Source organism: Pogona vitticeps, chromosome 13 (genome assembly GCF_051106095.1).
Source record: "Pogona vitticeps strain Pit_001003342236 chromosome 13, PviZW2.1, whole genome shotgun sequence".
In the NCBI taxonomy this organism is placed as follows: Eukaryota; Metazoa; Chordata; class Lepidosauria; order Squamata; family Agamidae; genus Pogona; species Pogona vitticeps.
Window position 1 is genome coordinate 4,280,886 of NC_135795.1, and position 26,808 is coordinate 4,307,693.

Here is a 26,808-nt window from a genome sequence, read left to right on the forward strand (position 1 = left end):
GTGACGAATTCTTCTGTTATTCTTAACGTTCATGTATGGAGGACGCTATAAAAGGGATTCCGAACACTCTACACGGGCAGGGTTGGATGTGAAGAAACACAGGGGAAACATTTGTAAGATTCAGAGGTGGTGCATGCGGGCTGGATTTCGTAGGTTCCCTAAAGGGTGGAATTCTGCGTTTTGACATCAGCTTTAATTTAGAAATGGGGCTACCAGTTTTCCTCAGGTGACTGCCCACTATGTTCCCCCCCAAGATTGAAGGAGGCTTGGTCGGATTGCTGGTGAACAGAAAACGGCTTTAGTGGCCTGCCTTGCATGTCCCGGCATATAGCAGCAGAAGCAGAGGATGCCACACACTTTTAAATATGGATGAGCGATGAGAGGCTGCGGCATTCAGACTTGTATTGGCACAGAATTCAATGCAGGTGCAACTGAACCACCTCGTGGCGTGGTGTTTAAACTGCAGTGCTGCGGTCAAGACTCTGCTCAATTTTATCAGGTGTTGGCATCCAGCTCAAGGTTGACTCGGCCTCCCATCCTTCTGAGGTTGGTAAATTGAACACCAGCTCGCGGGTGAGTGGGCCATGTGCAGCCTGCGTAATTCAATTGTAAATGGGTCAGAGAGTGTTTTCAGCACTATGGGGGTGGTATAGCAGCAGCACACTTATCATCTCAGCAGTCCCCATGCGCCGGGAAATTGGAAACAAGAGTTTCCCCTTATTCCTGGCATATTTGTTTGGAAAACTGCTGCCTCCACTGCTGGAACATTTGACAAATCCAGGACCGTCTTCTCTGCATGGCGCTAGGAGAGAAGAATCTTTCCCCTTTGCCAGAGACCTGATCTTTTTCTGCTCTAACCTGAATCTGGGACCTTCTACACGCAAAACAAGTGCTCTGATGCTGAATGGCAGGCTCTTTTGTGTGCGTGCGTGCGCGCATGCGCAGAAAGAAATGAAAACAACATTTTGGAAACTGAAAAAACCCACCATTTTATTCCGTCGCTGTATACAAGATTAACCTTTATTTTAAAACGCCCTCCCCTCTCCTTATCACCTAAAAAGGTCCCTCCCTCCCGCCCCCCAACAAAACACACAAAAATAAATCGCAGCTCTTCCCGCACACAGAGAAACTGCGTTTTTTTTCTCCTAAGTTTTAAGTGCCATCAGGTGGTGCGCATGCCCACCGTAAACAAAAATCTCCCAAAAAAAGAAGAAAAAAAAGGGGGGGGGGGAAAGGTGGTCTCGGGCCAAGGCAAGACAGCAGAAGGCGCTCCGTCGTCGTCACAGCCTTTCGGCCATCAGACCGTGCTCCGCCATGGCTCTGTTCGATTTTCAGTTCTCTCACGTCTTCAACGCAAAGGGAAAAAGTTGGGGATGAGGTTGGGGGGGGGGGAAGAAAAGCAGGAAGGGAAGAAATTGCGCAGAATTTCCACCATACATAACATTTCCCTGAGGCAAGAGGCCGTATATTATAGTTGTTTCCAAAACAAGGAGCTCCCGGCATGGCACGCGCAGGCGAGGGGCGACACTGAAGGAAAGGCCAAAGGGTGAAATTAAGAAGATACAACTCAAGCGATGCCCGGGGTCACACCAGATGCTGAGCACTAAGGTTTCCACGAGAGGGAAGAAGCTCTCACGTGAGGCAACCAGTGCGCAGCAGGATTGACCCCCCAACAAAAAAAGGGGGGGAACAAACAAAAAAAGAGAGAGCACCTATTTATTAAAACATCTGTGCTTCCAAAACTGGCCCCCTTGAAATTTGGTCTTTGGCTCCGAATTGCGCAACCCAGACGGTTTATTTTATAAAAAAAACAAATCCGACACTGGCATGTCGGAAATCCTCAAGACGAATTCTGTCGGTGACGCAAAAGAGCTGGGCGCCTTTGCTCATGTTTGCCGGGCCTGCTTGAAAAGAAAGAACCGGGGTCCAAAATCGCCGTCCTAACAGTAGCGGAACTCAACTGTGGTTTTGCTCGTTTAGAAATAAAAATAAATAAATAAATCGCGGGGTTATGGATCAAGTGCTGTCTTGTCTGTTTCAGAGAAAGAATCAGCGCTGGGGGAGGGGGATTCAAGAGGGAGCCATTACAATCAGGGAAAAGCCCCCCCCCCCCCGCCAGTGGAAGGTAGCAAATCATGGTTCTTCTGAACATAACCTGCACCCGTTCTATTCACTCAAATGGCTTTTGGCTGAAGGAAGCCTCTATTTGCAGGGGGCTGCCCTGCTTGGCCTTCGGCAAAAAGCTTGGTCCTTTTATCTTGTGCCCGGCACCAGATTAGCCGAGGGAGCAACGAAGCTGCCAGCAGCTGCTTTGAAACCAGGTGGTTCTTCTGGTCAGTTCTCGAAGACTTTTGCTCCAGAGCACCGCTGGGAAGGGCTGGGAAGCCTGACAGGAAGGAGGAAGGAAGGAGCCCCCCCCCCCGGAGAGCTAAGCAACTTGAGGAAGTGAACTGGATCTGTTGGGAAAGTCATGCGCCAAAGCACTGAAAGGGTCTAAGCCCTGGCCACATTTCATGTGGGGCGGGACGCATGCTTACACAGCATCATTTCGGGTTGGGGTGGTTTCCCCTCCTGCAATCCCTCTTTTGAGAATCAGCTCCCCCTCCCGCAGTTCTGTGTGCACCAAGTGGATGGAACTTCCTCCTGCAGGAAACCAGATGGGAAAACGCTGCTTCCTGGACTTGCTGACATGCGGAAGCCTGGCTCCGGGCATGGAGGGGCCTTTGAAAGTCACCACCTCCACCTGGCCTGAGCCAACGCATGAGACCAAGGGTAGCCGCTGATGCACAACCCCAGGGAAAGCTCTTGGCAGAACAGCCCCCAGCACATTTTAAGCACAACCCAGATTTTTCTCTTAAAAGAAGAAAAAATTAAAAAGATGGGAGGGAGCCTGAAATGTTTTACACTCTTGCTTCGCTAGAAGGCACTGGAATTACAGCTTCGCTATAGACCATGACATGCAGGGTGGGGTGGGGTGGAAGGGTCGTTGTGTCTCATCTCCAATGCATACAGTGGTGATCATGGGGTGGAAGAGGAAGGGAGAAAAGAGCATTCAAAGAAAAAAAACTGGGCTGGGAAGCAAAACCAAACTGGGAAAAAACAACGAGACTGCAAAATCAGTTCCACGTCCATAAGTGCACCGTGAGGCCTCCCACATCTTGTCTTTCCTTCGGAGAGGGCCAGGGAGAGACTGGCTTAACCCCGTTGCCACAGAGGAGGGCAGGTCTTCCAGACAATCTGGGCGCAAGACTGCTCTCGTTAGCACTGGGGGGGGGGGGGAAGGGGCAGGACGTGGCATCAAGCCGCTCTCTTCGATGGGCTCCTGTCAGCCGGGAACGCTCAAGGCACCCTTCTGTCATCCACAGCAGAAACTACGGGGATCCCAAGGGCGTCTAGAAGGACCGGGCAGGAAAGCTGTGTTGTCGAGACTGGCCGTTACCTCCTTTCCGCCACTTCTGCCTTTGCCCTGGTGCCCGGACTCCGCGCGACGGAAGCCGCGGCCAGAACAGTGTCTGTTAAGTGCTTCCTTTTGCTGTGGGAGGCATGCGTCCCCGAGCAAAGCTCCTGGCCTGAGCTGGGGAGAGGAAACCTCAGGGCAACTCTGTTTCAGAAGAAATAGCAAGGAGAGAGCAGGGAAGGGCACCCGGGCGCCCACAGCTCTGGATCCTTGGGGGGTGGGGGTGTCTCTTGATGACCGCTTTTGGAGAGTCGTCACAATTTCCGGGGCTGCACGTTGGACCCTTTGCCGTGTAACTGAGAAGAATCTGAAAGGGAGGTAGAAAAACCAGCGCCGTTAAAATCCACGGGGGTAGAACCTGAGCAAAACTGAGCATCCCAGTTCTTGTCCACAGTACAGAAAGCTCGACGCACAGAGACCATCGCCATGCGCAAAAGGCCCTGCAACAGACACACCGCTCTGAGCGCAGAACAAGACGGCCAAGCAGCTGCGACCCACCCTGGGTGTCCCCTCGCATCCCACTGTGGTACCTTCCTGCAAGCCACTGTCACACCATTGGTAAGATCCAGAAAGAACAGGGAAAGCGTGCGGGATTTTATACTGCTGGAAAGCTGTATGTTCGAGGCTGTTTAGCTTAGGAAAAAGGCAACGATGGCTTGGCGGAGCGCGCAACACGTATGCATAGTGTAGAGAAGGCCTCCAGGAAGACCTTTTTCTCCCGCCCTCACCATCAGAGAAATCCAGGCTCATTCACCTGGAGCTGAGCAATGGGAAATTCAGGAGAGATATAAAGAATTAACTTCTTCCAAACTGAACCCTGGAACTTGCTGGCATAAGATGTAGGGATTGTGGCTGCAAAGCTGGGCATCTCTTAAAAGGGATCAAGTGAATACAGAGAGTTCGGGGCCATCATGAGCTGCTCATCAAAATGGCTATATGCCGTCTCCAGCCTCGGAGGCCATGAGGCTTGGTGTTGGTTAATTTTTCGGGAATATGAGTGGACGGAGGCTGTTGGTAGGCTTCCTATCCTATGGCCGGTCATTGGGCAAACAAAATACTGGACCAGATAAGCTTCAGGCAGATGCATCGTCTCCTTCTTGCACTTAAAACCGGCATATTCTTCTGGATCCGTGGTAGCAAGGTTGATCCCAAATGTATGTTACTTAATAATCAAGTAGTGATTGGTAGATGGAAGGTTTGGCAAGGAGGAGCGGACAAGGGCAAACAGAAGGGGGAAAGACCAGCATCTGAATTCTGTGAGAGCATCTATAAGCAGTGAGCTAACTGGATCGAGGTTGGACTCGTATCCGGTACCTGTGGGCCTAAATCAGTCTGCTGGCCCCAACGGGAGGAGGTCCAGTTAAGCCACGGAACAAATACTGAGCCACCTCTTTGTGCACTTCCCATTAACTCGCTGGGGATGACCCAAAGGACTTGGGTCTGTGTTTCTAACAAAGTCAAAACTTAAAAAAAAAACAAGATAGAACTTCAGATTGCGGTTCGAAAGCACAACAGAGTAGCACAAAATAATAGACAAAAAGCAGCAGCAGCGGCAGCAAGCTATTAGTAGGAAACAAAGACTAAAAATACAACAGGTCCCTCGTAACCGTGGGATTGGTATCCGCTATTTCACTTATACGCGGTTGGTTGCAGACTCTACATACAAGGGCACTCCCCTGTGTCCTTTTATCCTGGGCCCTTGAATGTTGTACACAGAGTTCCCTGGTATCCGTGGTTTCAGGCATCCACAGTAGATTGTGGAATGGATCCCCTGCAGATACAGGGGTCTTCCTGTACCAGATAACATACCCTATGTACAAGGAAGTGAACTATAATCCATGAAACCTCTGAATGTAACAAGTCAGTCAAGTTTTTAAGGTACCACCAAAATCTGTCCCATTTCAGGAACATCCCTATTTTTCCCTCCAAGGATTCCCAAGCCAAGCGAAGCCAGCAGTCCCAATATAACCAGCCCTGAGATCTCAAGCAGCTCAAATATATGGGTTGAGTAAGAGGGCAGCTTGGGCCTGAAGCATTAGGGCTTTCCAGGAAAAAAAGGGCTTTTTTGTCTTGGGAGGCTTTGTGACCAGCAAGACAACGGGGTAAAGAGGGCCACCCTCCCGCTGCAAGCAACTCAGGAACGCACGAGACCACCAAGCGCAGCGGAAGAGTTACCTGGCAAATTCTGTGGCAAATGAGCAGGCAGCCCCGAGGGAGGGAGGGGCGCTGCCTGGCGGAGGCTGGAGGACAAGCCAGCCAGAAGACCTGGAAAGGGGAAGGGGGAAGAGACCAAGAGAGGAGGAGGAGGCGGGAGGGAGGGAGAGACAAATGTATGTTGAATGCAAAGGAGCACAGAGGATGAAGGTGGGATGATAAGGATCCAGTGGCCTGCCCCCCACCTCACCTCACCCGACCTTTTTCTGTCGCCAGCTGAGAAATCCTACCAAGTCCAGCCGGGGAAAGATACACAAAACCCCTTTCCTCCCCGATGCCCCCAGAGCACTTACTGTGGCCAAGGCCATGGTGGAAAGTCCCCGGGGCCGGTCCCGTGACGATGGCGTCCTTCGACACCCCAGCCTTTGGGGAGGATTCGGAGCTGAAGGAAATCACATGAAGAGGGAAGGAATGGATGGGCGGCATGATCCCCAGGGGAGCGGAGGCGAGAGCCGCAGGCAGCTTCGGGCTGCCAGGCTTGTAGGAGGGAGAGAGGACGTTCAAGGAAGACGAACTGGTCAGCAGCACGGCTCCGCCGGCTCCTTTCTAGGAAAGAAGGCAAAGCTGCAGTCAGAACAGCCGAGCGACGGCTCCGGTCACTACCCAGGGACCCATCACGCAAAAAGGGAACTCGCTAGGCGGACGGAGAAAGCATGGGGCCACGGAATGCGACCTTGCCAGGAAGGGAAAGTCTGCGATTCTTCCCTATCAAGTGGACACAGCTAACACTGGCTAAAACAAGCAGTGGGTTATTTTTTTAAAAACAAGATTGTGAGATCAGCAAGTCTGGGCTGGAATCTGCTGGCGGGGGGTAATATGCTTGGAGAGATTACAAGTACTGTAGTTTGGGCAGGCACAGAACACCAGCTTGTTTAAATCTTTAAAAACCTACTTTTCTGATGATTCAAATCATTGTTTTAATTTAAATTTCATCCATCCTGGCTTTTTATCTTGCATTGCCATAAAAACCTCAGGTCTGCAACTTGCTTAAAGTTATGCAAACCGAATGCATCTCCCATTTATGAATTTGGCACATTGACTCTTCTTTTATACACTTTTTAAAAAAAATGATGGGTGTAAACTGCCAGGCAGGGAATGGTCATTTCTGTCTCTTTCCTACAACGTCCCGGTTTTTGAAAGGACAAGTATGTAGCGATAAACGATAAGCTAACATGTGAGATAAAAGTAAGAAGGGAAATGACAAAATAAAATGATGATTTTAAAAAGATATGAAATCCGTATTTGAACTGTGTTTTTGTAAAAGGGAAAAAGTCAAAAGCCAGGAGAAGAATCAAGGCATTTTTGGAGTGGAGTGGGGTAAAAAGAAATTAAAAGGAAATATTTTCTTATCTGGTCCCCAAGGGTGATGGTGGCACAGGGAGAAAAATTTTGTATTAGTACATGTATACATACACATTTTATGTCTTTAAGAGAACTGCTTCCAGAGGAGACAATATTGGGTGATCAAGGACAAACAGCCCTATGTAGTCCCTCTCCTCCTCAGCATCGTCCATGAATTTTTGTGGTCTATGCTAAAGACAAGTCCCTGTCCTTAACAGCTTGTAATCTTACGAGGAAAGACTGAAAGATCTGGACATGTTTAGCCTTGAGAAAAGAGGACGGAAGGGATAAGATTGCACTCTTCAAATACTTGAAAGACTGTCCTACAGAGCAGGGGCAGGATGTATTCTCGATCATCTCAGAGTCCAGGACACATGAGAAGGAGCTCAAGTTACAGGAAGTCACATTTAGGCTGAATTTCAGGAAAAAAACTTCTTAACTGTTAGAGCAGTACGACGACGGAACCCATTACCTCGAGAGGCGGTGAGTGCTCCAAAGCTGGAGGCCTTCAAGAGAAACTTAAGACAGCCACTTGGCAGATCTGCTTTGATTTGGATTCCTGCCTTGAGCAGGGGGTTGGACCGGACGGCCTTAGAGGCCCCTTCCAACTCCCATCATTCTACGATTCTACGTAAGGACGACAAAACTCAACAACCGTTTTTTTCTGAGCGGCCACTTACTGGCATAGAAGTGGGGGATGCGGTGCTGCTGACCACGGTGGGTTTCAGGGAGGACGTCAGTAACTTGGCCACCCCTTGGGTCCCCCCGCTGGAGCTGACGTTCGGACCCCCGGGTGGAGCGACCAAGGTCAGCTTCTGAGAGACCAAAGTCTTCTTCATGGTGGGATTCGGCGACGAGCGGCTGGGGGCCTGTCCGGGAGAAGGAAGACATGCGCCAGGGAGCAAGCTGCCCGAGGATGGGCTCTGGTTGGTGGAAACGTTGGACGTAGAGCTGCTGGTTGAGCTGATGTGCCGGGACAGAGCTACGAAGGGCGACTTGAAGGACTGTCCCGCCGAGCCAGAGCTGCTGCCCACGTGTTTCCCCGTATAGCTCAGAGACAGGGAGGCAGAATTGGGAGTCTTGTGGGAGCTGCCTGGCCCTGGCGAAGGGGTCGAAGAAGGGGAAGAAGAAGAGGAGGAGGAAGAAGAATGGAAATTTGGGGTTTTGATGGGGGTCTTGACCTGCTGCTGCTGCTGTTGGAGGAGTGAACGTTGGGGGAGCGGAGAGATGGCCTTGGGATTCTGCAACTTGACAAAAGGAGGGGAAGGGGAAAAGCTTTTGGGCTGCTGAGCGCCCACAGGAAACACCTTGACCTGGGGGGCTTGAACCGGGCTCGCCGCCTGGGGCCCATGGACCACGCGGGTAAGGCTGTGATGCCTCGGCTTCGCCGGGTGGGTCTCCAGGAGCTTGGCTGGGGGAGTCGGGCTGGGCAGTTCTTTGTAACCGGAGCCCTCGGCCTTTTTGTCCTGGGGGGGCTGGCCCAGGGCTAAGGCCTGTTCAGCCAAGAAGTTGAGCGGGGACTGCAGAGAGCCCCCGGCTGGAGACGGGGCAGGGGAGGGGCTGGGCTTGGGGAAGGCCCTCTTCTCTTCCAAGGGCGTTTGGGTCGGGGTCTTCTCCGACGGCGTCTTTGGGGCAACGGGAAGGGTGAAGTTGGGACCTGCCCCCGACTGGCTGTTCAGCACGGCCAACTCCTTGGAGACGGCTTCTAACGAGGTGGCGGCGTTGTGGATCAGGTCCTCGTCCAAAGAGTCATCCATGTGGAAGGGGAGGGGAGGGACTGCGCCGGTAGGGACCGGGGTGGAGCTCATGGCCAAAAGTTCTCGGGTTTGAAGGCTGAGGCCAACAGGAACTCCCTGCAACTCGGGAGACAGTGAAACGGCACCACTTGCGCGGACCAGCGGAGCAGTGAGCGAGACCTTCTTCTCCGGCTTGCTGAAGGGATCCTGGAAGACAGGACAAGGGAACAGGATCAGGCCACAGGGGCAAAATGATCACCCATCTGCTTATTTGTTTCAATTAAAAAACAATTAATGATCCAAAGGCCTGAAGGATAAACGGGCACTGGGAAGAGAATTCTGGCTTTGATTACAAGCAGGCGGCGGGATGGGGTGGGGAGCCATCCAGCTTCTAGCTTTTGTGATAGGCTTAAAATTTGGAATTTCAGGAACTATTGTGGGAGTAGTTTTCCGCATAGTGTTTAACTAATAGAAACAAAAGGAACAAAAACTCAATTTCCTTCTTAGCATGATAGCCGGAAAACTTTTACTGAACCTTGTTGAAAGTTATTTCCTGGACGTTCAGAGGCGTATTACACCCTTTTATGGCTTTCAAGGCAAAACGTTAAGTGTGCTGTCTAATGGGGTGAAACTTTGCGCAGCTACAGTTAACATTCAGGAAGGGTTGGGTTTTAGTAAATGTATAATTAGTTTTAGTTAATTGCAGCAACTTTTAAAGAGGTGGGACACATTCTGTATAATTATGCCACTAGGAGATGATTAGCTAATTTATTTTTATGGTGACAGTAATACAGGTGCTTAGAATAATATATTTTACGCATTTATAGTTTGTATTGCTGACACCGGTCAATGACTGTAATAAAGTTTCTCTGTCTGTCACATCTGGTGAGGGCACCGTATAGGCAAATGGTGTGGCATAGAGCGCTATACAAATGAGAAGCCACTCCCCATATTCTCCTGTCCTCGTGCGACGCATGCTGTTTTAAGACCCCAGATCTGTCTACTCACCTTTGTCTTCACCTTTGGTGGTGCCACGACTTTCTTCTTTGCTCTGCAATGAGACACATGCAAGCTTGTTTTATTTCCATGTCCTGAAATCCCTGGGGGGGGGGGAACTGGTTAAGAATTACTAGTGGGGACGTGGGGGCGATGCCACTGCAGAAAAACCCTCAGGGGCAAATCCCAGCGGTGCATGATGGGCAAACATTGGGAAAGAAAAAATAGGCAGCCACAGAAATACTTTAGGTACTGCATTTTGACTTCAGAATTCTTTGTAAGGAAGGAAAAGGAAGCCACTAAACCATTGTGACCTGGGAAAGCGGGTGGAGCCCACTGGGAAATGGCAAAGGCTGGAGTGGAATCCCAGGGGCTAACCCCTGGCCTGCCCCCCCCCCCCGAGCTGGAGGGCTTCAGGACTTCCTGTGTTTGTAAGAGTCCTTGATCCGGTAAAGACTGGGTGATCAGCGCATCGAGTACATGAGTCTGGGGGTGTCACGAAGAGAGGCAGAGAGCTGAAAGGAAGAACGCAGGGCTCACGGGCACAGCACTGCGCTCAGGAAGGGGGACTCGAGTGACAGGACTCGCCGTCAAGTAAGGCTTAAGTCACACCAACAACTTGGATCCCCCCAACTCTTGACTCAGAAGCCACCCCCTCCCTTTCCTATTTTTCTGGGGAAACAAAACTTGTTTTTAAAAGGGACTTGGACCCAAAGGCTTGCCAAACCCGCCCTCCCCCCCACCCTGCAGGAAGAAGGTCCTCAACGAAGATGGATAAAAGCACCTCATGGAACAGGATGAAGACCGGGGTGCCGGCACAGCCTCCTCTCGGAGGGCTTCTACTACATGAGAGGAAAGGGCACGGGCCAGGGAGGCCCCCCCTGATCTCAACTGTACAAGGTGGGCTCAGATTTGCACAGAGGGAGGAATCCTCCAAAATATCGAGCTGTCCTTTGCCCTTTCTGGCCCCTGCCGGCCACAATGAGGGGCTAAAGCGGCAAGGCGGGCAGGACGGACCCGTGAGATGGCAAGCGACGATGGGTACTCACAGGAGCGACGTGAGGTGGCTGTGCCCTCGACGGCTCTCCTTGAACAATGTCCTGAAAAAGGAGAAAAGGGGGGGGGGGGCAACAAGAAGCTGAGCTAGAGCAGGGACCAGCTGTCCAGGCTGCAGAACGTACAAGGGTAAGATCCTGAGGCCTCAAGTGGGATTCCAGAGCATGACAGCTTTCACAGTTGAAGTTTCTAGGCCTCGCGGTCGGAAAGAAAAGCTGCGAGAACGTCAAGGCCAGCATCCACTACAGATCACAATTCAGGAGCCGCGAAGCCACGTTATTCCGCCCCGCCTCGTGGTGGGAGAGACCCTACCTGCCTGCCTGAAGCGCCGCAATGAAGGGCCATCACCCGATCTGGACTGCAAAGGAGACCACGGGGCACCCACGACTCCCTTTTCTGAAGAAACGGAGAGAATCTCTACGAGACACCCTCCACCCCCGCCCCTTTGCACTGTAAAGGTTTCTTTCCAAATCCAGAGATTCCCCTCTGCCCTCGGATCATGGTTTGAGTTCCGTCTCACACGACTGCAGGCGTTATGCGGAGCGACACTGCCCGAGGACCTCCTTTGAGGCTGCCCAGCCCGGAGCCAACAAGGCTGGCGCTGTGTTTGCCCTTGGTGCATTTGGGAAGCTTCCTGCCTAGCTTTCTGCTGAAAGGCTCCTAAACTGGAAATTTCCAGGGGAGGGCAGCGCTACAAGTCTGCGGCAGGCAGAACTCACTGAAGGTCCCGCTGCACTTTAATGAGTAGCTCTTGACTCCCATCAAGTTCATCCAGCCCAGGAAAATCTATCGCAGGGAAAACTTCCTTGTCTTTAAGATGCCTCTTTGATTCCCTCCCCCCCCCCCAAAACTGGGGTGTCTCTTTTTTTCAGCTTCACATCCAGATGACTTATGGCAGGTTTTATTCCTGGTTGCAACACCCGAGTCACAGATCTGCCGGAGGCCTGACCAAAATGACTCCCCTCTGGGCTCCCCGCCCCCTCTCCCGGCGGCAAAATGCCCGCTGTGCTAAGAGACTAGGCCTAAACAATTTCTGGTGTGCCAGCGCGGTGCAATCGCTGACGGGCTGGATTGAGGGCTTGGGAACGACAGATTTCAGCCTCTGGTGGGGTGTGGAATTCCCAGGTTGAACATGTGCCAGGTGCTCTCATATATTGTGGAAACCCTCTGGGCTCAGTTACTCCAACTCACAACAGCACTATCACAGGAAAAAATGAGGAAGAGGCAAGCCACCGAATAACTGAGTGCTGTAACTATTTTGTCTACTAATAAACTATGCTTGCCACCCTGCAGAGCAGTCAAAAGGACACAGGCCATTTTTCATCTGCCTTTCCTCTCACCTGGACTGCATCCAGCCCTTCGGCCAAAGCGGTTTCACTTCGGCGTCCAGGAAGCTCTTCACGTAATCCTCCATCGAATGGGTCTTGTTCTTTTCGAGGTCATAACCGTCCAGTTTAATCTTCACCACCTGGCAGAGCAAATCCCTGGAGGAAGGAAGAGAGGGAGGAAGGAAAAGAAAGAGGAGGAAGTTAGAAAGGCAGGAAGAGAGAGAGAGAGAAGGCAGGAAGAGGGAGGAAGAGAGGGAGGAAGGAAGGTTAGTTTCTGCTATTTTTATTTAAGCCCAACTCCCTGCAAACACAACCTACTCAATTAATCCAGCTTGGAACAATATTTTAGTTACATCTTGAATCTGTCAGTTCAGTTCTTCAATCTGGAATGTATTCTACTCTGGCTCCTTCAGGAGAGGGCAACTCTGTCCAGCAGGGATGGAACTTGCGCTTCATGGGACCTGGGATCACCTGTGCACCCCTGCCTGTTTTGCCAGGATTCAGCTTCGGCGCACGGACTGTCATTCAGGCCAGGCCCAAGTTCAGCAACCGGCACCTTGACAATCCCGCCCAATTCACAACAGACTGAGACGGACGAGTACGGTCAGCGTACTGAGGACGCCTCGGCTCTATTTCCCTGTGGCCTCAACCAGTTGATTCATACAGGTGAGATGGAAAATGATTTTTTTAATCCCCAGGGCCACATTCTTTCACGCCAAGGTGGAGGTGGGAGGGGTGAAAGTCAGTAGTAGACGGGGCCAGAAGAGATGGGCTAACATGTTAAAATACAAAGCAGGATGAAAATTTATTTGTAATAATGGTGCCATGCGCATACCAGACCTTGCACCCTCAGCAGAAGCTCAAAAATGCAGTCTGATAAAAACAGCTGCAACAAGTGAACGAACAGAGCCAGATGACAAGACGCAACAAAAGCTGCTGTGTCCAGACAAGGTGGATGCCAACCACATTCCGGAAGGGGCTGCACTTCCATCAAACATGGGGAAAGGGTCTCGAAAACAACCCGTTCCTGCTTCTACCAACCTGATTTCATCGTTCCACTGGAACTTCTTTCGGGGACCCATGATCCGCTTCCCTCCTTTATCATCATCTTCCTCATCCTCTGAACATATCCGGTCTCTCTGCTCCTTGTCTTTTGGTTCTTCTAGCATCCTGAGAGGAAGAAAGCAACGGTAAAGCAAGGCACATCCTTCAGGTCTGCTTTTGAAAAATGGTAGTCCACTAGGAATATTTTACTAGCTGTAGAACCAGAAGTGCAGGGACAGGCACTTCAATATGGGATCAGGAAACCGTAGGTAGGCTCCAGTCCTGCTTAAGTTTTGGGAACGCAGAGGAAATCGTGGAGATGGCGGCTTGCCGGGATGTTGGCAAATCTTTGAGACTGAGTTCCAGGTCTTGGGGTCCCGAGGCCTAGTCTTCCGCCCCTGTCCCCTAAGGCCAGAGCTTGTGCAGAAACAATGGGCCACCTTCCATTCCTGGAACTGGCCCCTGCTGCTGCTCATGCGCCAGCCTATCAGAGGGGCGGCGCATGCACGGGCGGAGGGACTCAACAATACAACTTGGACAAATACGTCCCGAGTCCTCCCCCCTCCCTGAAACATCTGAGCTGAGTCAGAGTCAAGTAATCGGTGTGACTTGAGCGGGACTTGAAAGCGAGCCGTGACTCACAAGTCCCCACCCCTGGTGGATTGCACCGATGCCAAGAGAGTGAACACCCGTACTTAGCAAACTTGGCCTGGGTGTGTGCTTGGCATTCTTCCTGGTATTTCGCCATCTGCTCTGGCATCGCCCGGCCAATGGCTTCCTTTAGTTTGTGAAGGGGCTCCTTCAGCCGACCTCCCTGGAGAAATACAAAAGGGTTACATGTTCAATTTGCATCGGTGGCCCTCAGCTGCATCCACATCAGCCCGACAGTCTGCGAAAGCAAAGGAGGAAAGCAGCCGTTGTTCCCCCATCACTGGAGGTTACAAAGGCTGCCTTTCCCATAAAAGCCAACTGTGGGCCATGCATTTTTAAAAGGAAATTTAAGACATCTACAAAGAGGAGCTGGACGTTATGCTGCTTTGTCATCGGGAATTCTTTTGAAATATTTTCAGAAGCAATGCTTTAAATAAACAAAAGCCACTTTTCTCCCATCAAAAATCTGTGCCTCTGAAGGTTAGGGTAACAGCCACGGTCAACCCTCATATGGAAGCTTTCCTGCATTCATTTTTCTTATCTTAAGGATGCAAAAAGAGTTTTACTGCATACAGAGGCTCCCGTTCCAGGTCTGGGAAGAGAAGTTCATGATTGCTAAACACCTTTCTTTATGGCCTCTATTTACAAAGCCAAGGACTCTTGCACCGTGCGGTGGTCCTGCACTCCAGTGATCTCGTACCTGTTCACAGAGGTAAAGCCGGCGGGCACGCTTCACCAACGTGTCTTTGTTGCATGGCAGGAAGGAGGCCAGGTAAGCATACACTCCAGATCGTATCTGGCTGTTCAGTTCCCGGGTTTGCAGCTCTATACTGGAGACAGCAAGCAAGAGAGAACCATTTAGCTCTGAGCCTCTCCAAATACAAGCCAGCCAGGCTGCTCTCTCCATTTACCAACACAAGAGAACCAAAGCAAAATGCGATGAAGCTTTTTGCTAATTAAGAAGTTGATACAAGGGGGGACGGGACACAATAGACAAATTAAAACATGAGAAACTTTTCAAGCAGCATTGACAAAGAACGCGTGAACTCTAGTCGTTTCAGCAGTCAAAAAGTAATCTGAATAAAAGTGTTTTGAGGTGCCATACTGCACAAAGGACTTGCAGGAAATTTTCCTCCACGGAGCCTCCGGTGTCTAGCTTTGCTCAGAGCGTACGCATTCAGCTGGCACATTTAGAAAGGAGACTTACTCCAGCAATATGCTGTTCATGTCCTGGGTGAAGAACTTGTGCTTGCCTTCTCCTTCAGCAGCTCTGGCTGCCTAATTCGTAAAAAGAGAGAGTAACTGGTCACCAATCTGCAGTGGATTTCTTTACTCCATTTTTAAATACAGTAACATGGAGAGACACATCCTCTGAATATCTCAACACACGTTTCAGATGCCTGAGTTTCATGACCTTGGAATTACAGTACAGACAGGCATGCATATTTTCTTTATGTTAAATTTTTACAGACATTTTTGTAGCTTTCTTGTTCAGATATGTTGTTTGTTCTGTTGCCAGATATTGCATGGGTTCTGGACAGGAACTCATGCAAAATAAAACTTAAGTCTTGAAAATGCCACATAAACCTTAGCTGGCTTTCAGCATTACACTTGTTGTGTACTGGAAGCAGGCTGCTGTAAAATAAGAGGTTTTATTGTTCACTTCAAAATGTGATTGGACAATCTGTGAGTACCAAGTCCTGTTGAGCAACCTGCGTAATAATCTCATGATGCCCCTTTGGCTTCCTGGCTCGTGTTATGGCCGTGAAGGACAGTCAAAGGGCAATGTGTGCTGCTTATATACCATCCCGTCACACGTAAAGCATTATCAGGGCAGTTTATAGTTTAATGATTCAGGCTTACACATTGCAAGCTGGGTACTCAATTTACAGACCTTGGAAGGATGGAAGGCTGAGTCAACCTGAAGCTGGCTAACTGAAACCTTTGGGATCGAATGCAGGCTGTGAGCAGAGTTTTGACCACAATCCTGCAGTTTAACCTCTGCATCATGAGGCTCCTATTACAGAGCGTTTTCTCATCCACTGCCAGAATAAGACCATCTAATATGAGCTGTTTGGGTACCCAAAATGCACTGAATTTAAGAAAAGCATTTCAACCCAACAATGTCTCTCACTTCCACCAGCTCGGCACTTCCAAGTCTTAAGGAACTCCAGACAGAGAGTGCGAAGTGACCCTGCCCTCTTCTGAAATACAGTGGTGGCTATAAGAGCTCTCTTTGTGTGCGGGAGCCAGGACTTGCCATACCTGAATCAGCTCCTCAATGCACTTCTCCAGTGGCCCTGGGAGTCCGTCGGGAAGGGCCAGAGGCTGCTTGATCTCCTGCTCCATTCCCATCCCGAGGGGGTTGCTCCCGTCCTCCATGTCGGGAAAAGGGCTTTCTCCCGGAGATTCACTGAGAAGCTGTTCGAAGTCCAGGTCGGTCAGGGAGTCCACGGCGGTGGCTGCCTGAAGCAGTTCATTGTCACTGGTGTGGCCCAAGAGAGACAGGAGAGGATCAGGGACGCTGCTCTCCACTTCTCGCGAAGCTGGGGTTTCAGCCAGCGAAGGGACGGCGAGCTTCGGCTCATCCTCTCGCTTCTGCTGGGCATCTTTCTCCTTTTGAAACTTCTTCAACATCTCCTTGACACTCAGGGACCCCGAATACTTCTTCTTCTTCTTCTCTTTACTGGCATTCAGAGCTGTAAAACTATTAAGAGACAGACAGTATAATACTTGCCACAGACAAACAGGGATGCTTGAAGAAGCGAAAACAACCAACCATCACGTTCCATTATTTTACCACCTACAGCCTAATTTATGCATCGTCCTAGAGTCTTTCAAAGCTCCAGAAATAATAATTACAAGTATAGACTAACAGAAGGATTTCAGCAAAAGCTTTTGTTGGCAACAATCTTTTCTCAGATGCGCCGTTAATAACAGACCAAATCTTAGCTTGTTAGGGAAAAGCTTTACCACTATCCTAACTCTGTCAACATGCGCTGGATTATGGAGAAAGCCAGAGAGTTCCAGAAAAACATTCTACTTCTGCTGAAAAAGCCCAAGGAGGCTTCTGAAAACGGCGCGAGGGGGGGCTCTGGGGATGTCCCTGCCACACCCCCACCCACCCGCACCCGGCAAAGCGCAGGTTTCAAAGGCTTCCCCAGTGCATTTCCACTGCCTGTTCACCTGCTGGGCAAGCCTGGGGAAGCTTCTAAGAGCAGCGACGATCAGCTGTGAGGCGGGGAGGGGGAGGGGCTGGAGCGGAGAAGATGGCTCCGGGCTCTTTTCTGGGACGGATTCCTCGCAAGACAGCCACTGAAAATGGCTGCCCTATGGAGGATCTTTGCTGGACGGTGAGTTTTAAGCCCATAGGAACACATTGAAGGGGTTTCAATGCATTCCTATGGGCTTTTTTGTTTTGGATAGCGACGATTCCAGATAGCGACGATTTTTCCGGAACGGATTATCGTCGCTATGCGGGGCACCACTGTAGGGATTTTACACACTCATCATACTGAAAAGCACTGCAGATACAAGTAAAAGCCAGCCGCAACACACATTAACTAAGCCAGTACCTCTTCCGCCTTCTTAACTAAACAGATGCAGTCCTTCAACAGCTGAAGGAGGACAAGTTCTCAGCCTTAATTCCAACCCTGTGCATTTGGGGAAGTTGGTTAACCGGTAAGAGCATATGGAACACCCTGCCAGGAGTGGGAGAGTCTATGGCAGAGGAGCCCCTGTGAACCGGGGGCTAAAACAAGGCCTTGAACTTGCAACTTTCACCCCAGCTGTCCAAGCTGATGTTCTAATTGTCAAGTTTTAAAACTGCTTATCCGCCTTTGGTTATGAAAGCCTCTCACGTCCACACCCAGTTTAGTACAAATTATAGACTCTTACCCAGTTTTAGGAAATTTCGATTTTTTAGATTTCTTTTCTTTATCGTAAGAATCATCTTTCTTCTTCTTCTTCATCTTCTCGCCCCCTTCTTTCAATTTCCGTTTCTGGGAATTAAATGATTGCAAGCATTACCGCACGTAGAAATACTAATTATTTTCATAAAGGAAGAAAGGTGTTGCCCTCAAGCTTACAGTCAAAATGCCGGAAAATAAGACTACTGCCAAGCTTAGTTATGCAAGGTATATGAGAAACTAATTCCCACTGCAGGGAAAAAACAAAACAGATAAACTGTCTTGGATGAAAAATACTAAAAATCTGAGGTTTCTAATCTCCCCCATACACTAAAGGCGGCTGCAAGAACATTTCCCCTCGTTTCAGGCCTCTATTCATCATCAACATCAATATTATAATCTGAGAACTGCTATGGATAATCAAGTCCAGCCCCTTTCAAACTCCACTTGATACCCTGAATGAGCAAAGAAATATTACCCATCTCTTTCCAGACGCACCTAAATAACCCCCAAAACGCAGCTGTAAATGGTATGGTTCCAACTGCATCTTTTCTCTAAGCAGAAAAAGCATCTACAAGTAGCCTCAAGCTAACCTCCATTTAATCTTCCACTAAAAACAGCAACAAAGCTGCATACAGAAGGACCCACGGGAAGTGGAGGAAAGTGTGAACCATCCTCATTTCATTAGGCTGCCTTAGTAAGTCTCTATGTTTCTTACACTCAAGTACATTTAGATTGTTTTATTTTAAGTGTTGTTAGCTGCCCCGAGTGGTCAATTGACCAGATGGGCGGGATATAAATATAATTAATAATAATAATAATAATAATAATAATAATAATAATAATAATAATAATAATAATAATAATAATAATAATAATAATAATAATAATAATAATAATAATAATAATAACTTGCTGCTGTTTATTGCAACCCAACATTTTGTATGTTTACATGAACCTGAACACTCTTTTCTTAAAATTGTTTTATACACCATTTTTGTCCCGGATGTGAGGCTCAAAGCACTAATGGGATGATTAATATAACGTACGTTATAGATCCGTAATATAGTTAAAAGAAATTTCAAAGCAAAGGAAGTGCATGAATCCAACTAATGAAAAAAGGCAGGACCTGCTTGGTAAAAGACCCATCTGCCACAGCCAATAGGCTCCCCAAAGAGAGAAACATTGTGTGTGCCAACGGGGGAGGGGGGGCAACAAAAAGCAGCCAGCCTACGTAGCTTCCCTGAGAATAACTCTCTTCTGCCTAAGAGGAGCCACCAATGCAAGCCTTTTCAGGGTTTTCTCCCAAGTCAGTCAAATCTCTACTGCTAATGGGAATAAACTCCTGCAGAACACACTCTGATCGGGTTCCGAAAATAAGAAAACAGAAGCAAGCTCCACATTTTGCTTTCGGAACAGGGAGTGCCGTTGCCAGAAGGCTGCACGCTTGGCCAGCTCTCTTCCTGGAGGGAAGGTTCACAGCCAGGAAACAGACCAGATGGGCGGGATATAAATCAAATAAATAAATAAACAGCTCCCTGACGCCCCACGGACCATGTGCTTACGGTAGGCAGGCGTGACCATGAAGGGGCTGTTGTGCAAATGCAGTGAGAAAAGAGTAGAAATAAAATAAGGCACCCTTGGCTCTCCATATTGTCAGATCAAAACGTAACTGCTTTGTTTAATGCACCCAGAGCATCCAAATTTCAAACCTTAGGAGATTTCTTCTTTTTCTCTTTGATGAAGTCATCTTCCGATTCGGAAGCCTGTCTGAACTGTAGAGTCCCCGAGTTGATATAAAAGCCTCCGTACTTGGTTGTCAGCGAAGCTGGAACAAGCTCATCGTACTGAAAACAAGATGAGAAATAAGTGAGTGCTCTTGTAACAGGCTCACGTTTCCATCCAGTAAGCCTGGGGCCCCTTTAAATGCTAACCAGCTCCACAGAATTATCACAGACATCCTACCATATAGTAATGAACTTTGGCTAACCCAAAGGTAGAAAAATAATGTTTTATGGTAAGCTCAGAATGGACAGGTCACACTGGATTACAGATTCTGGGACTTGCAGTTCAACCATGTATTTTTTTCGACAAGCTTGGGCCTAAATGCACCTACCTTGCAGAAAACCCAAATTAGGATTTGTGAGTGGGAAAGGATGCTAGGATCAGTTCTTGCATCAAAAGCCAATTCCTGCTCTCAACACGTGGCTCAAAGATGCCCTATTTATATGTCTAGGTGCCCCTTCGCTTCCCAAGCCACGATCTTGTAACCGGCTTTGGTTAGCAGCTTGCGGAATTCTACCAGGGAAAGCAACTCTCGTGAGACTCTCAAAGGGGCCATGTGGCCCCCTGGGGTGGGGTGGTTGGCACCTTTGAAAGGGGCCACAGGCAGAAAAATGTGAGAAGGGTTTTTTCCATTCATGTGTTCATGTCGTGTCCGCATTTGATAGGGGGTCCTGGAACCTGAGAAGAGCTCCTCAAAAGGCTGTGGCCAAAAAAAGAGAGATCGAGAATGGCCACTCTGGACTGTTGAAGAAAAAGGGATTTGGTGTCTGTGTGACATTAGAAGCTTCTAGGTAAGGCCTCTATGGCTGAGAGGCCAGTTCAAAGGCCTGCTATGCAGCCTGGCAAAGCAAACCAGCTATGGAGCCTTGAAGCACTGGCCCAGACTAGGTTTCTGTACAACTGGTGCCTTGATGTTGCTCTTCCTGGAACACTCTTGGTGGCTAGAGTGTGTTGCCCTGGGCCTTTTTTGTTGGGAACCAGAACCTCCACTCACTACTCACAGCTTCAGAGTTATCAATGAAAGAATCTGATTCATCATATCCGTATCCCATGTCGATCAAATCCTGAACACGGTCCTTCCTGCGCTTCTTTCCACCCTGAAAGGAGAGGGACTGAAATTTAACCACAAAGGCTGCAAAGAACAAGTGCTGGAATACCCTGCACTGCTACCACCCACCCACCCCCGTAGACCCTCCTGCTGGTGCCACAGACAGAGAGGCATAACCGAAACTGAACTCTGTCAGAATGGACCCCAGCTTTCATTTTTTTTAAACTAGTAAGCAAGGGCTGGAGCGCCTTCTTAAGCAGAAAAGCACTGAAATCAAGTCAACCCTCCGTTTCAGACCACAAATTAATAAACTAGCCAGCAAATCTTCCTAGATTTTTTTTTGTTTTGTTTTAAGGTAAGGATTCAGCAGTAGATGAAACTTAACAGGACGAACAAAACTAAAGCTCCCTATTCAAACACTCATTCCTAGCGGGAAGTGGCACTGTGGAGATGATGCTTTGTCTCCCCACAGGCCGCAGGTGACTGAGATGGGTCAGGGTCTCTCATCCAAAGTCTACCAACCAAGTATGCCACAAATTAAACAGGGTGGCAAAGGTTCATGTACACCATGATAAAACTCCCCAAAGGAGTAAGAGGTGAACAACAGCCACAATTACTAAACTAAATATTGATGACACTTCCTGTCCATCAACTAATATTTTTTTCCTTATAACGCTTGATGGGAATATTTGCAGTCCTAGCACAAGAACTACTCTGGTCTATCATTGGCACTTGTATAAAGAATACTAGAACTGCATCTGCCTCGTAGTTATGCAAGGAAACATACGTATTTCTCTTCAAACTTCCTGGCAAGAGCCTCCAGCTTGTGCTTCTCTTTTTCCTCTTCATTAAAGGGATCAGCAAGGTCTTTCTTCTAGAGACAGAGAGGGGAAAAATGCAAAGAATGTCTAAATAGGGTCTGTTGATCTGTTTCAAAGAGTACAGTTCATGCTCAGAAATGGAATGGCTCATTCTGTTCAGGGTCAAGAAGCCTCTTTGCCCACCTTACTGTACTGGATTATGAATTCAGGATCTTTGCCTTTCCTTAGTCATGGCTCCAACCTACCCATGCCCCTTATCCGGCTCACGTCCCTCTACCTGTACATTGATACTATACAAGCCTCTGATGCTGGAGATTTTGCCCATGGCCATTTTCTTCTTGCAACACACAACAGGGACAGAACAACACTAGAAGAGGGTTGATGCCAAGGAACCAAGGCCTTTTGTGCAGATGTGGGTCTAACAAGAATACCAGCAAAGGAACGAGGGTTGGGGGTGAGGAGGTGCCAGCTGTCATTGTCTTTATCCTGTGCGTTCACGGGAAACGTTCTTCAGCACGTCAGTTGCCTAGTGGCTGCAAATGTAAGGAAGAAAAGCGTCCTCTTCTGCGATATCGACTCAGGACTTCTGGAAATGTCCACCTTTTCCCATCTAAAAACATCACGGACAAAACTAAAAGCTTATTAAAAATTCTAACCCTAGTATCAGGCGTCCATAGGAAGGCCCTGCCTTTCTGACAGATCTTACCCCCTGGAAGATAACAGAATTGAAGACCTTTGTTGTGGATTTTTTTGAAATAGACAGCTAAATGATAGGAACTAGAGAACCAAAAAAAGGAAAGACACCCACGTACCTTTTCTCCCGTGCAACTATTTTTCCCTTTCCCACGTATATTCTTTAGCAGTTCCGGATAAAAGAACTCTGGACAGCGCTTGTGGTCGGGCTCAAAAAGGGTGAGGGCAATGCGAACCGCAGCAGCTGTGGGCTCGGATTCCTGGGGGTGTTCTGTCCCTGTGACATCCTCCCGCCGAGTTTTTTTCAGCAAAGTGGTACCCAGGGGACCTGACAGAGAGGTGAGCTGGACCCGGTGAGGTTCTGTCATGGCAGTTGGTCTCATGGCATGGTTTCCATCAGTCTAGGCTAAAGGCGGCAGAGGTGCACACACACGGCATCATCACCGTTAGTCCAGACACACAAAGACGAATGCCAGATCTTGGGTTCCACTTTGAAATAATAATAATAAAAAACCAGAAGAAAACCCAGCAATTTCTGGTCTCATCAGAGGTGGTGAATCATCCCATAACAGCCCCTTTACAGGGAAGCCTCGTGGCTCTTAAATTCATGGCCTTTGCACGGTCCAATTCTCCTTCAAAGAGAATGTGAAGAAGGAAAAGAACAAAGGATTTCCTGAAGACAGCAACTTTTAGGGAACCAGCTCTGAGCTGACCTTGGCCAGGAAGGTCAGGTTCGGCTATCTCCACGTGCACCTGGGCATTTCCCACCCTGAGGGTTGGCATGATGTGAAGAACATTGAACACACTCGCTCTGGTTTTCGTCTCTGCTTCTGTCCAATACAGGTGTGCTCACATTCAGGCCCCAATTAATCCATATCCCTCCTAGGGGACGCCTGCTCCAGAAACTTCCTTCCAAAGAGGTTTCTTCATGGTTTCACCTAAAAAAGAAAAATAGAAAGTTCCAGCTACAAAACCCAGCAAAACTGGTCCTTCACACACAGTTTGAGGTGTGTTTCACAGCAGGGGCTGGTAAAGTTTGGCCCGCCTGTTGATGCAAGCCCGCAGATGCCAGTATTCCTCACTACTGGCTAGGCTGGCAGGGACTGATAAGAGCAGCAGACCAACAACATATGAATGATGTACCTTATCTGTATTCATAGACAAAAAACAGATGTGCTTTGGCGCAGAACCCTGAAAGACTGCAGTGAAACAGCATTACATCTTAATTGGAAGACTGGGGCTTGGATGCTCCCTAACTGATCACTTTCCCCATTCCTCCTCATAGTTGTTAGCCATGAGGAGCAAAAACAGATACAATGGCTGCCAGGATGCACATCTCAGCTTGTTTGATGCCAAAACCAAGCAAGGGATTGTTGTCATGATCAAGCCCTCGTGAGTGCTAAACAAGAAATAAGTATAGTCCTGCTGAGCTACAGGAACCTTCCTCTTCGACCCAGCAGGATGATTCCTATCCCTCTGACAGCGACCAACAGACATACTGTGTAGAGCACATAGTGACCCACACGGTGACCAACCTCAACCAAGTTCCTGCAGATGGTGAATTCAAAAAGATTTACATTGGGCATTTGAAAGGCATGATACTTCATCCCCGTGCATGAGCAAAATTAATACAGAAAGGCGAGATGCGCCCTTCTCCAGCAAGAAGAATAACAAATGGAAAAATCCTTCAAATATTGTTGACAAGAAAGATTATGGGTGACAGCTTGGTTGGCAAGCTGTGCACAGATAATACTTGCAAATGGAGACACAGCTTCTTGTTTCCCAAAGCACAGAAGCTCAGATATTGACAAAAACATGCTTGGGAGAATTCATATGTGCAAATCATTTCCTCAGAGAGAGCGGCTTCAAAACAACAAATCTCTGAGGGATGAGGCTTAAAAGCCTTGTTTAGCAAGTCGGTGTCGTGGGCTCTGTTCTTTGATCTCTGTTGAAGATGAACAAAACATATAATTTGCAGGCAGAAGGCTCTGGATCCAATTCTCCGCATTGCCATGTAGGACTAGGGAAAACACTGTCAAAAGGTTCTGGAAAGCTGCTGCCTATCAGTGTAAACAATGCCGCCCTTGCAGACCTGCAGTTTCATTTGGCATCCAGGAGCTCAGGAGCATATTATGTTTATGCTCTCTGGGAAACATCTAGCCTTATTTCCGGCTTAACACAAGATACAGCTACGATATGTCCAACCCCTGTCTAAATACCTCCAGGAAAGGAGAATTTGCCACCTCCTGAGGCACGCTCTACCGCTACTAAACAGCTATTACCACTAGCCAGTGATATAGGCTCCTCACTTTAGCCACAGGCTGCTTTCTCATACTATTTCCACCTATTAATTCTAGCCCTGCTCTGCAAAACAATAGGGAACAAATCTAGTCCATCTTCTGTATGGCAGCCTCTGAAACATTTGCAGGCCACTGCCTTGCCCCTCTCCATTTCCCACTTTCTGCTACGCCCGGAAAATTTCCTTTGTCCTTGTTTGCTCCCAAAGAATAGCATGTAGACATTCAAATCGTGGTTTTAATGCCATCTACACCTTGAGGACCACAGCTCTAGTCTCTGATTCTCAAATATTTGCTTCTACTTAGTCCCACTCTTCAAAGAACCTTCTTTGATGTTCCAATGAAATGTTTCAATGCTGTCTCAAACTTACCTCGGTCTGTGACTAAACTACTCTAATATTTCCTTATAAATTCTCATTTTGTCATCCACGCACATCAAAAAGCACTATTATTTTCCTTCAACTTTCTTTTCTTTGTTGAATGGGGTAGCTGCGTTAGTCTGTTTCAGCAACAACAAAATTAAAACAGAAATATTATGGAAATGGAAAAATATTTTGTGGATGACAATCCATCACCGCAAACCACTTAAATTCACACTGAATACCTTTGCTCATCTTAAAGAGACCACAATAATTTTGTTTTCGTTGCTCCTTTTTTGCTTGACCCACTGACAAATCACATCATTTTGCTTTCTTTGCAACACCACAAACTGCTGCCTAGCTCAGGGGTTGAGAGGTTTCTGGCTGCTGAGCCAGAGATTAAGAATTCGATCCCCCGCCCCATGCCTTCTTGACAAAGGCTGGACTGGATGATCCAAAGGGTCCCTTCCAGCTCTGCAGTACTCAGATGACCACTATTATCATAAAAATGCAATCCTCTCTCAAAATATTACATACCGTATTTTTCGCACCATAAGACGCACTTTTCCCCCACAAAACGGGGGGTGGGTGGAAAGTCTGTGCGTCTTATGGAGCGAAGAAAACAGATTATATTTTCCTGTTTTCTTCTCCTAAAAAATTGGTGTGTCTTATGGAAAGGTGCGTCTTATGGAGGGAAAAATATGGGTAGTTTATATTCTGGTCATCTCTCACCTGCAACCTTTTCCCACCTTGTCTTCTATGATCAAAGCTCAGCCCTCTGCTGCCAGGATCACTTGTCCGTCTCCTTGGTGTGGACATTTAACACATCTAGATCCTTCTGATACCGATGACTGGCCCAATCACAGCTCTTGCACAGGGAAACAATGGCTTTCCCTCCACAGCTCAAACCCTGCACCCAGCCTTCAGATGCATGCTGCTCTATAGGGAAATTCCACGGAGCCATAAACCTGCCCGATCGCCATTCTTTTGCAATTCCTATGGCCAAAGTTTAACTAAACCAGGTGGCGGTTTAACCATAAGCCGTTTGGGTGCAGCTCTTCCTGCCTGCTTTCAGGGAACCCAATACTGCAAATAATGTAAGCTCCCCACCCCCAGAAGGCAGGTTCAGGCACAGAGGTCGACATGCGAGGCGTCCAAGTCAGCCTTCAGTCCTGCCCCGTTTTCTCTACATGACACTCCTGATACACTGCTCCTGCAGCTGGAGGCTCCATCAACCCCTTATAACACAGGCCGCCCCGTTAGCCGGAGGGTTTGAAAACGAACCAGAACTCATCTGCCTGGTCCAAGTCATCATGAACCGCACACCCACGCCAAGCCCCCAGCCTCCACGAGGGCTGCCCGTGTGAGGAGGGAGAAGACCACCACCCCTTCTCTCACACACACATATACACGGACGCGCCCAAAGAAAGGCCCGGGCGTTTTCGCCTGCCGAAAGGAAACGGGGCCAGGCCCCGCACCGAACCTAGGCCGTGGCGGGGATCGGGGTGGTGGTGTGCGGGGCGGCGGGAAGAGAAGTTATTCCAACCTGGAGGGCCCGCTACTCCCAGCTGGCGCCGGACGGGGAGGAAGGCCCCGTTGCCCCTGGTTACCAGGGTGGCGCTTGCGAGCGCCTGGGGAGGTTTGTCCCTTCTCCCGCCCCCTACCCCGACTTCCCGCCCTGGCCTCCTCCTCCGGTCTCTTTTTGGGGGAGGGGGAGCAGAAGGGGAAGCGGCCGCCGACTACCTCAGGCACTCTTCGCCTCACGGCTCTTCCTCCTCTTCTTGCCGCCGCCTCTATTATCATACAACCCCCCCCCTTCCCTTCCCTTCCCTTCCTTTCCACCAAGCGCTGCGCCGGATCCAATTCCCCCGTCGCTCGCTCTCTTTCGCCGTCTCCCTCCTCGCGCCCTCGTCACGTGCAAGGGGAGCGGGCGCGGGGCAGCCAATCCGAAGGCGAGGAGGGCGGGGAAAACGACCCTGACGTAGGGGAGCGGAGAATGGGGAATCAGGAGAGGAAGGAGGAGGGACCAGAAGGGGAAACAAACCCCACCCCCTTCAGGACACGGCATAAACAA

The 26,808-nt window shown here is 49.0% G+C and overlaps 1 protein-coding gene across 5 annotated transcripts; it reads right to left on the reverse strand.

Moving 5' to 3' along the window:
• Positions 1-3,019: 3,019 nt before the first annotated feature.
• Positions 3,020-26,666, reverse strand: UBN1 (ubinuclein 1). Of its 5 annotated transcripts, XM_020808601.3 has the most exons (19): positions 26,478-26,666; positions 24,747-24,874; positions 22,198-23,016; positions 21,352-21,438; positions 20,518-20,613; positions 19,444-19,578; positions 17,721-17,824; positions 16,089-16,530; positions 15,031-15,101; positions 14,524-14,653; positions 13,868-13,986; positions 13,170-13,298; positions 12,141-12,284; positions 10,794-10,844; positions 9,757-9,799; positions 7,693-8,955; positions 5,965-6,217; positions 5,633-5,722; positions 3,565-3,764 (listed from the first exon to the last, which is right to left on the reverse strand). In XM_020808601.3, the coding sequence occupies exons 3-19, from the start codon at positions 22,459-22,461 to the stop codon at positions 3,712-3,714; spliced, it is 3,474 nt and encodes a 1,157-aa protein (XP_020664260.3). In that variant the 5' UTR covers positions 22,462-23,016; positions 24,747-24,874; positions 26,478-26,666; the 3' UTR covers positions 3,565-3,711. The 5 variants fall into 5 exon arrangements, with proteins under 5 accessions (XP_020664261.3, XP_020664260.3, XP_020664259.3 ...); XM_020808600.3 differs by lacking the exon at positions 24,747-24,874 and having other exon boundaries at positions 26,478-26,653; XM_078381483.1 differs by lacking the exon at positions 20,518-20,613 and having other exon boundaries at positions 26,478-26,631.
• Positions 26,667-26,808: the final 142 nt, after the last annotated feature.

What these genes read in the sequence shown, in the direction of transcription:
- UBN1 (XM_020808601.3), bottom strand. Translation starts at nt 22,461, where the DNA reads ATGAGACCAACTGCCATGACAGAACCTCACCGGGTCCAGCTCACCTCT. An exon ending in ATAGTTGCACGGGAGAAAAG is followed by an intron (nt 21,439 to 22,197) that starts GTACGTGGGTGT and finishes CTCTGTCTCTAG; the next exon opens with AAGAAAGACCTTGCTGATCC. An exon ending in ATGAACAGCATATTGCTGGA is followed by an intron (nt 14,654 to 15,030) that starts GTAAGTCTCCTT and finishes TGCTGTCTCCAG; the next exon opens with TATAGAGCTGCAAACCCGGG.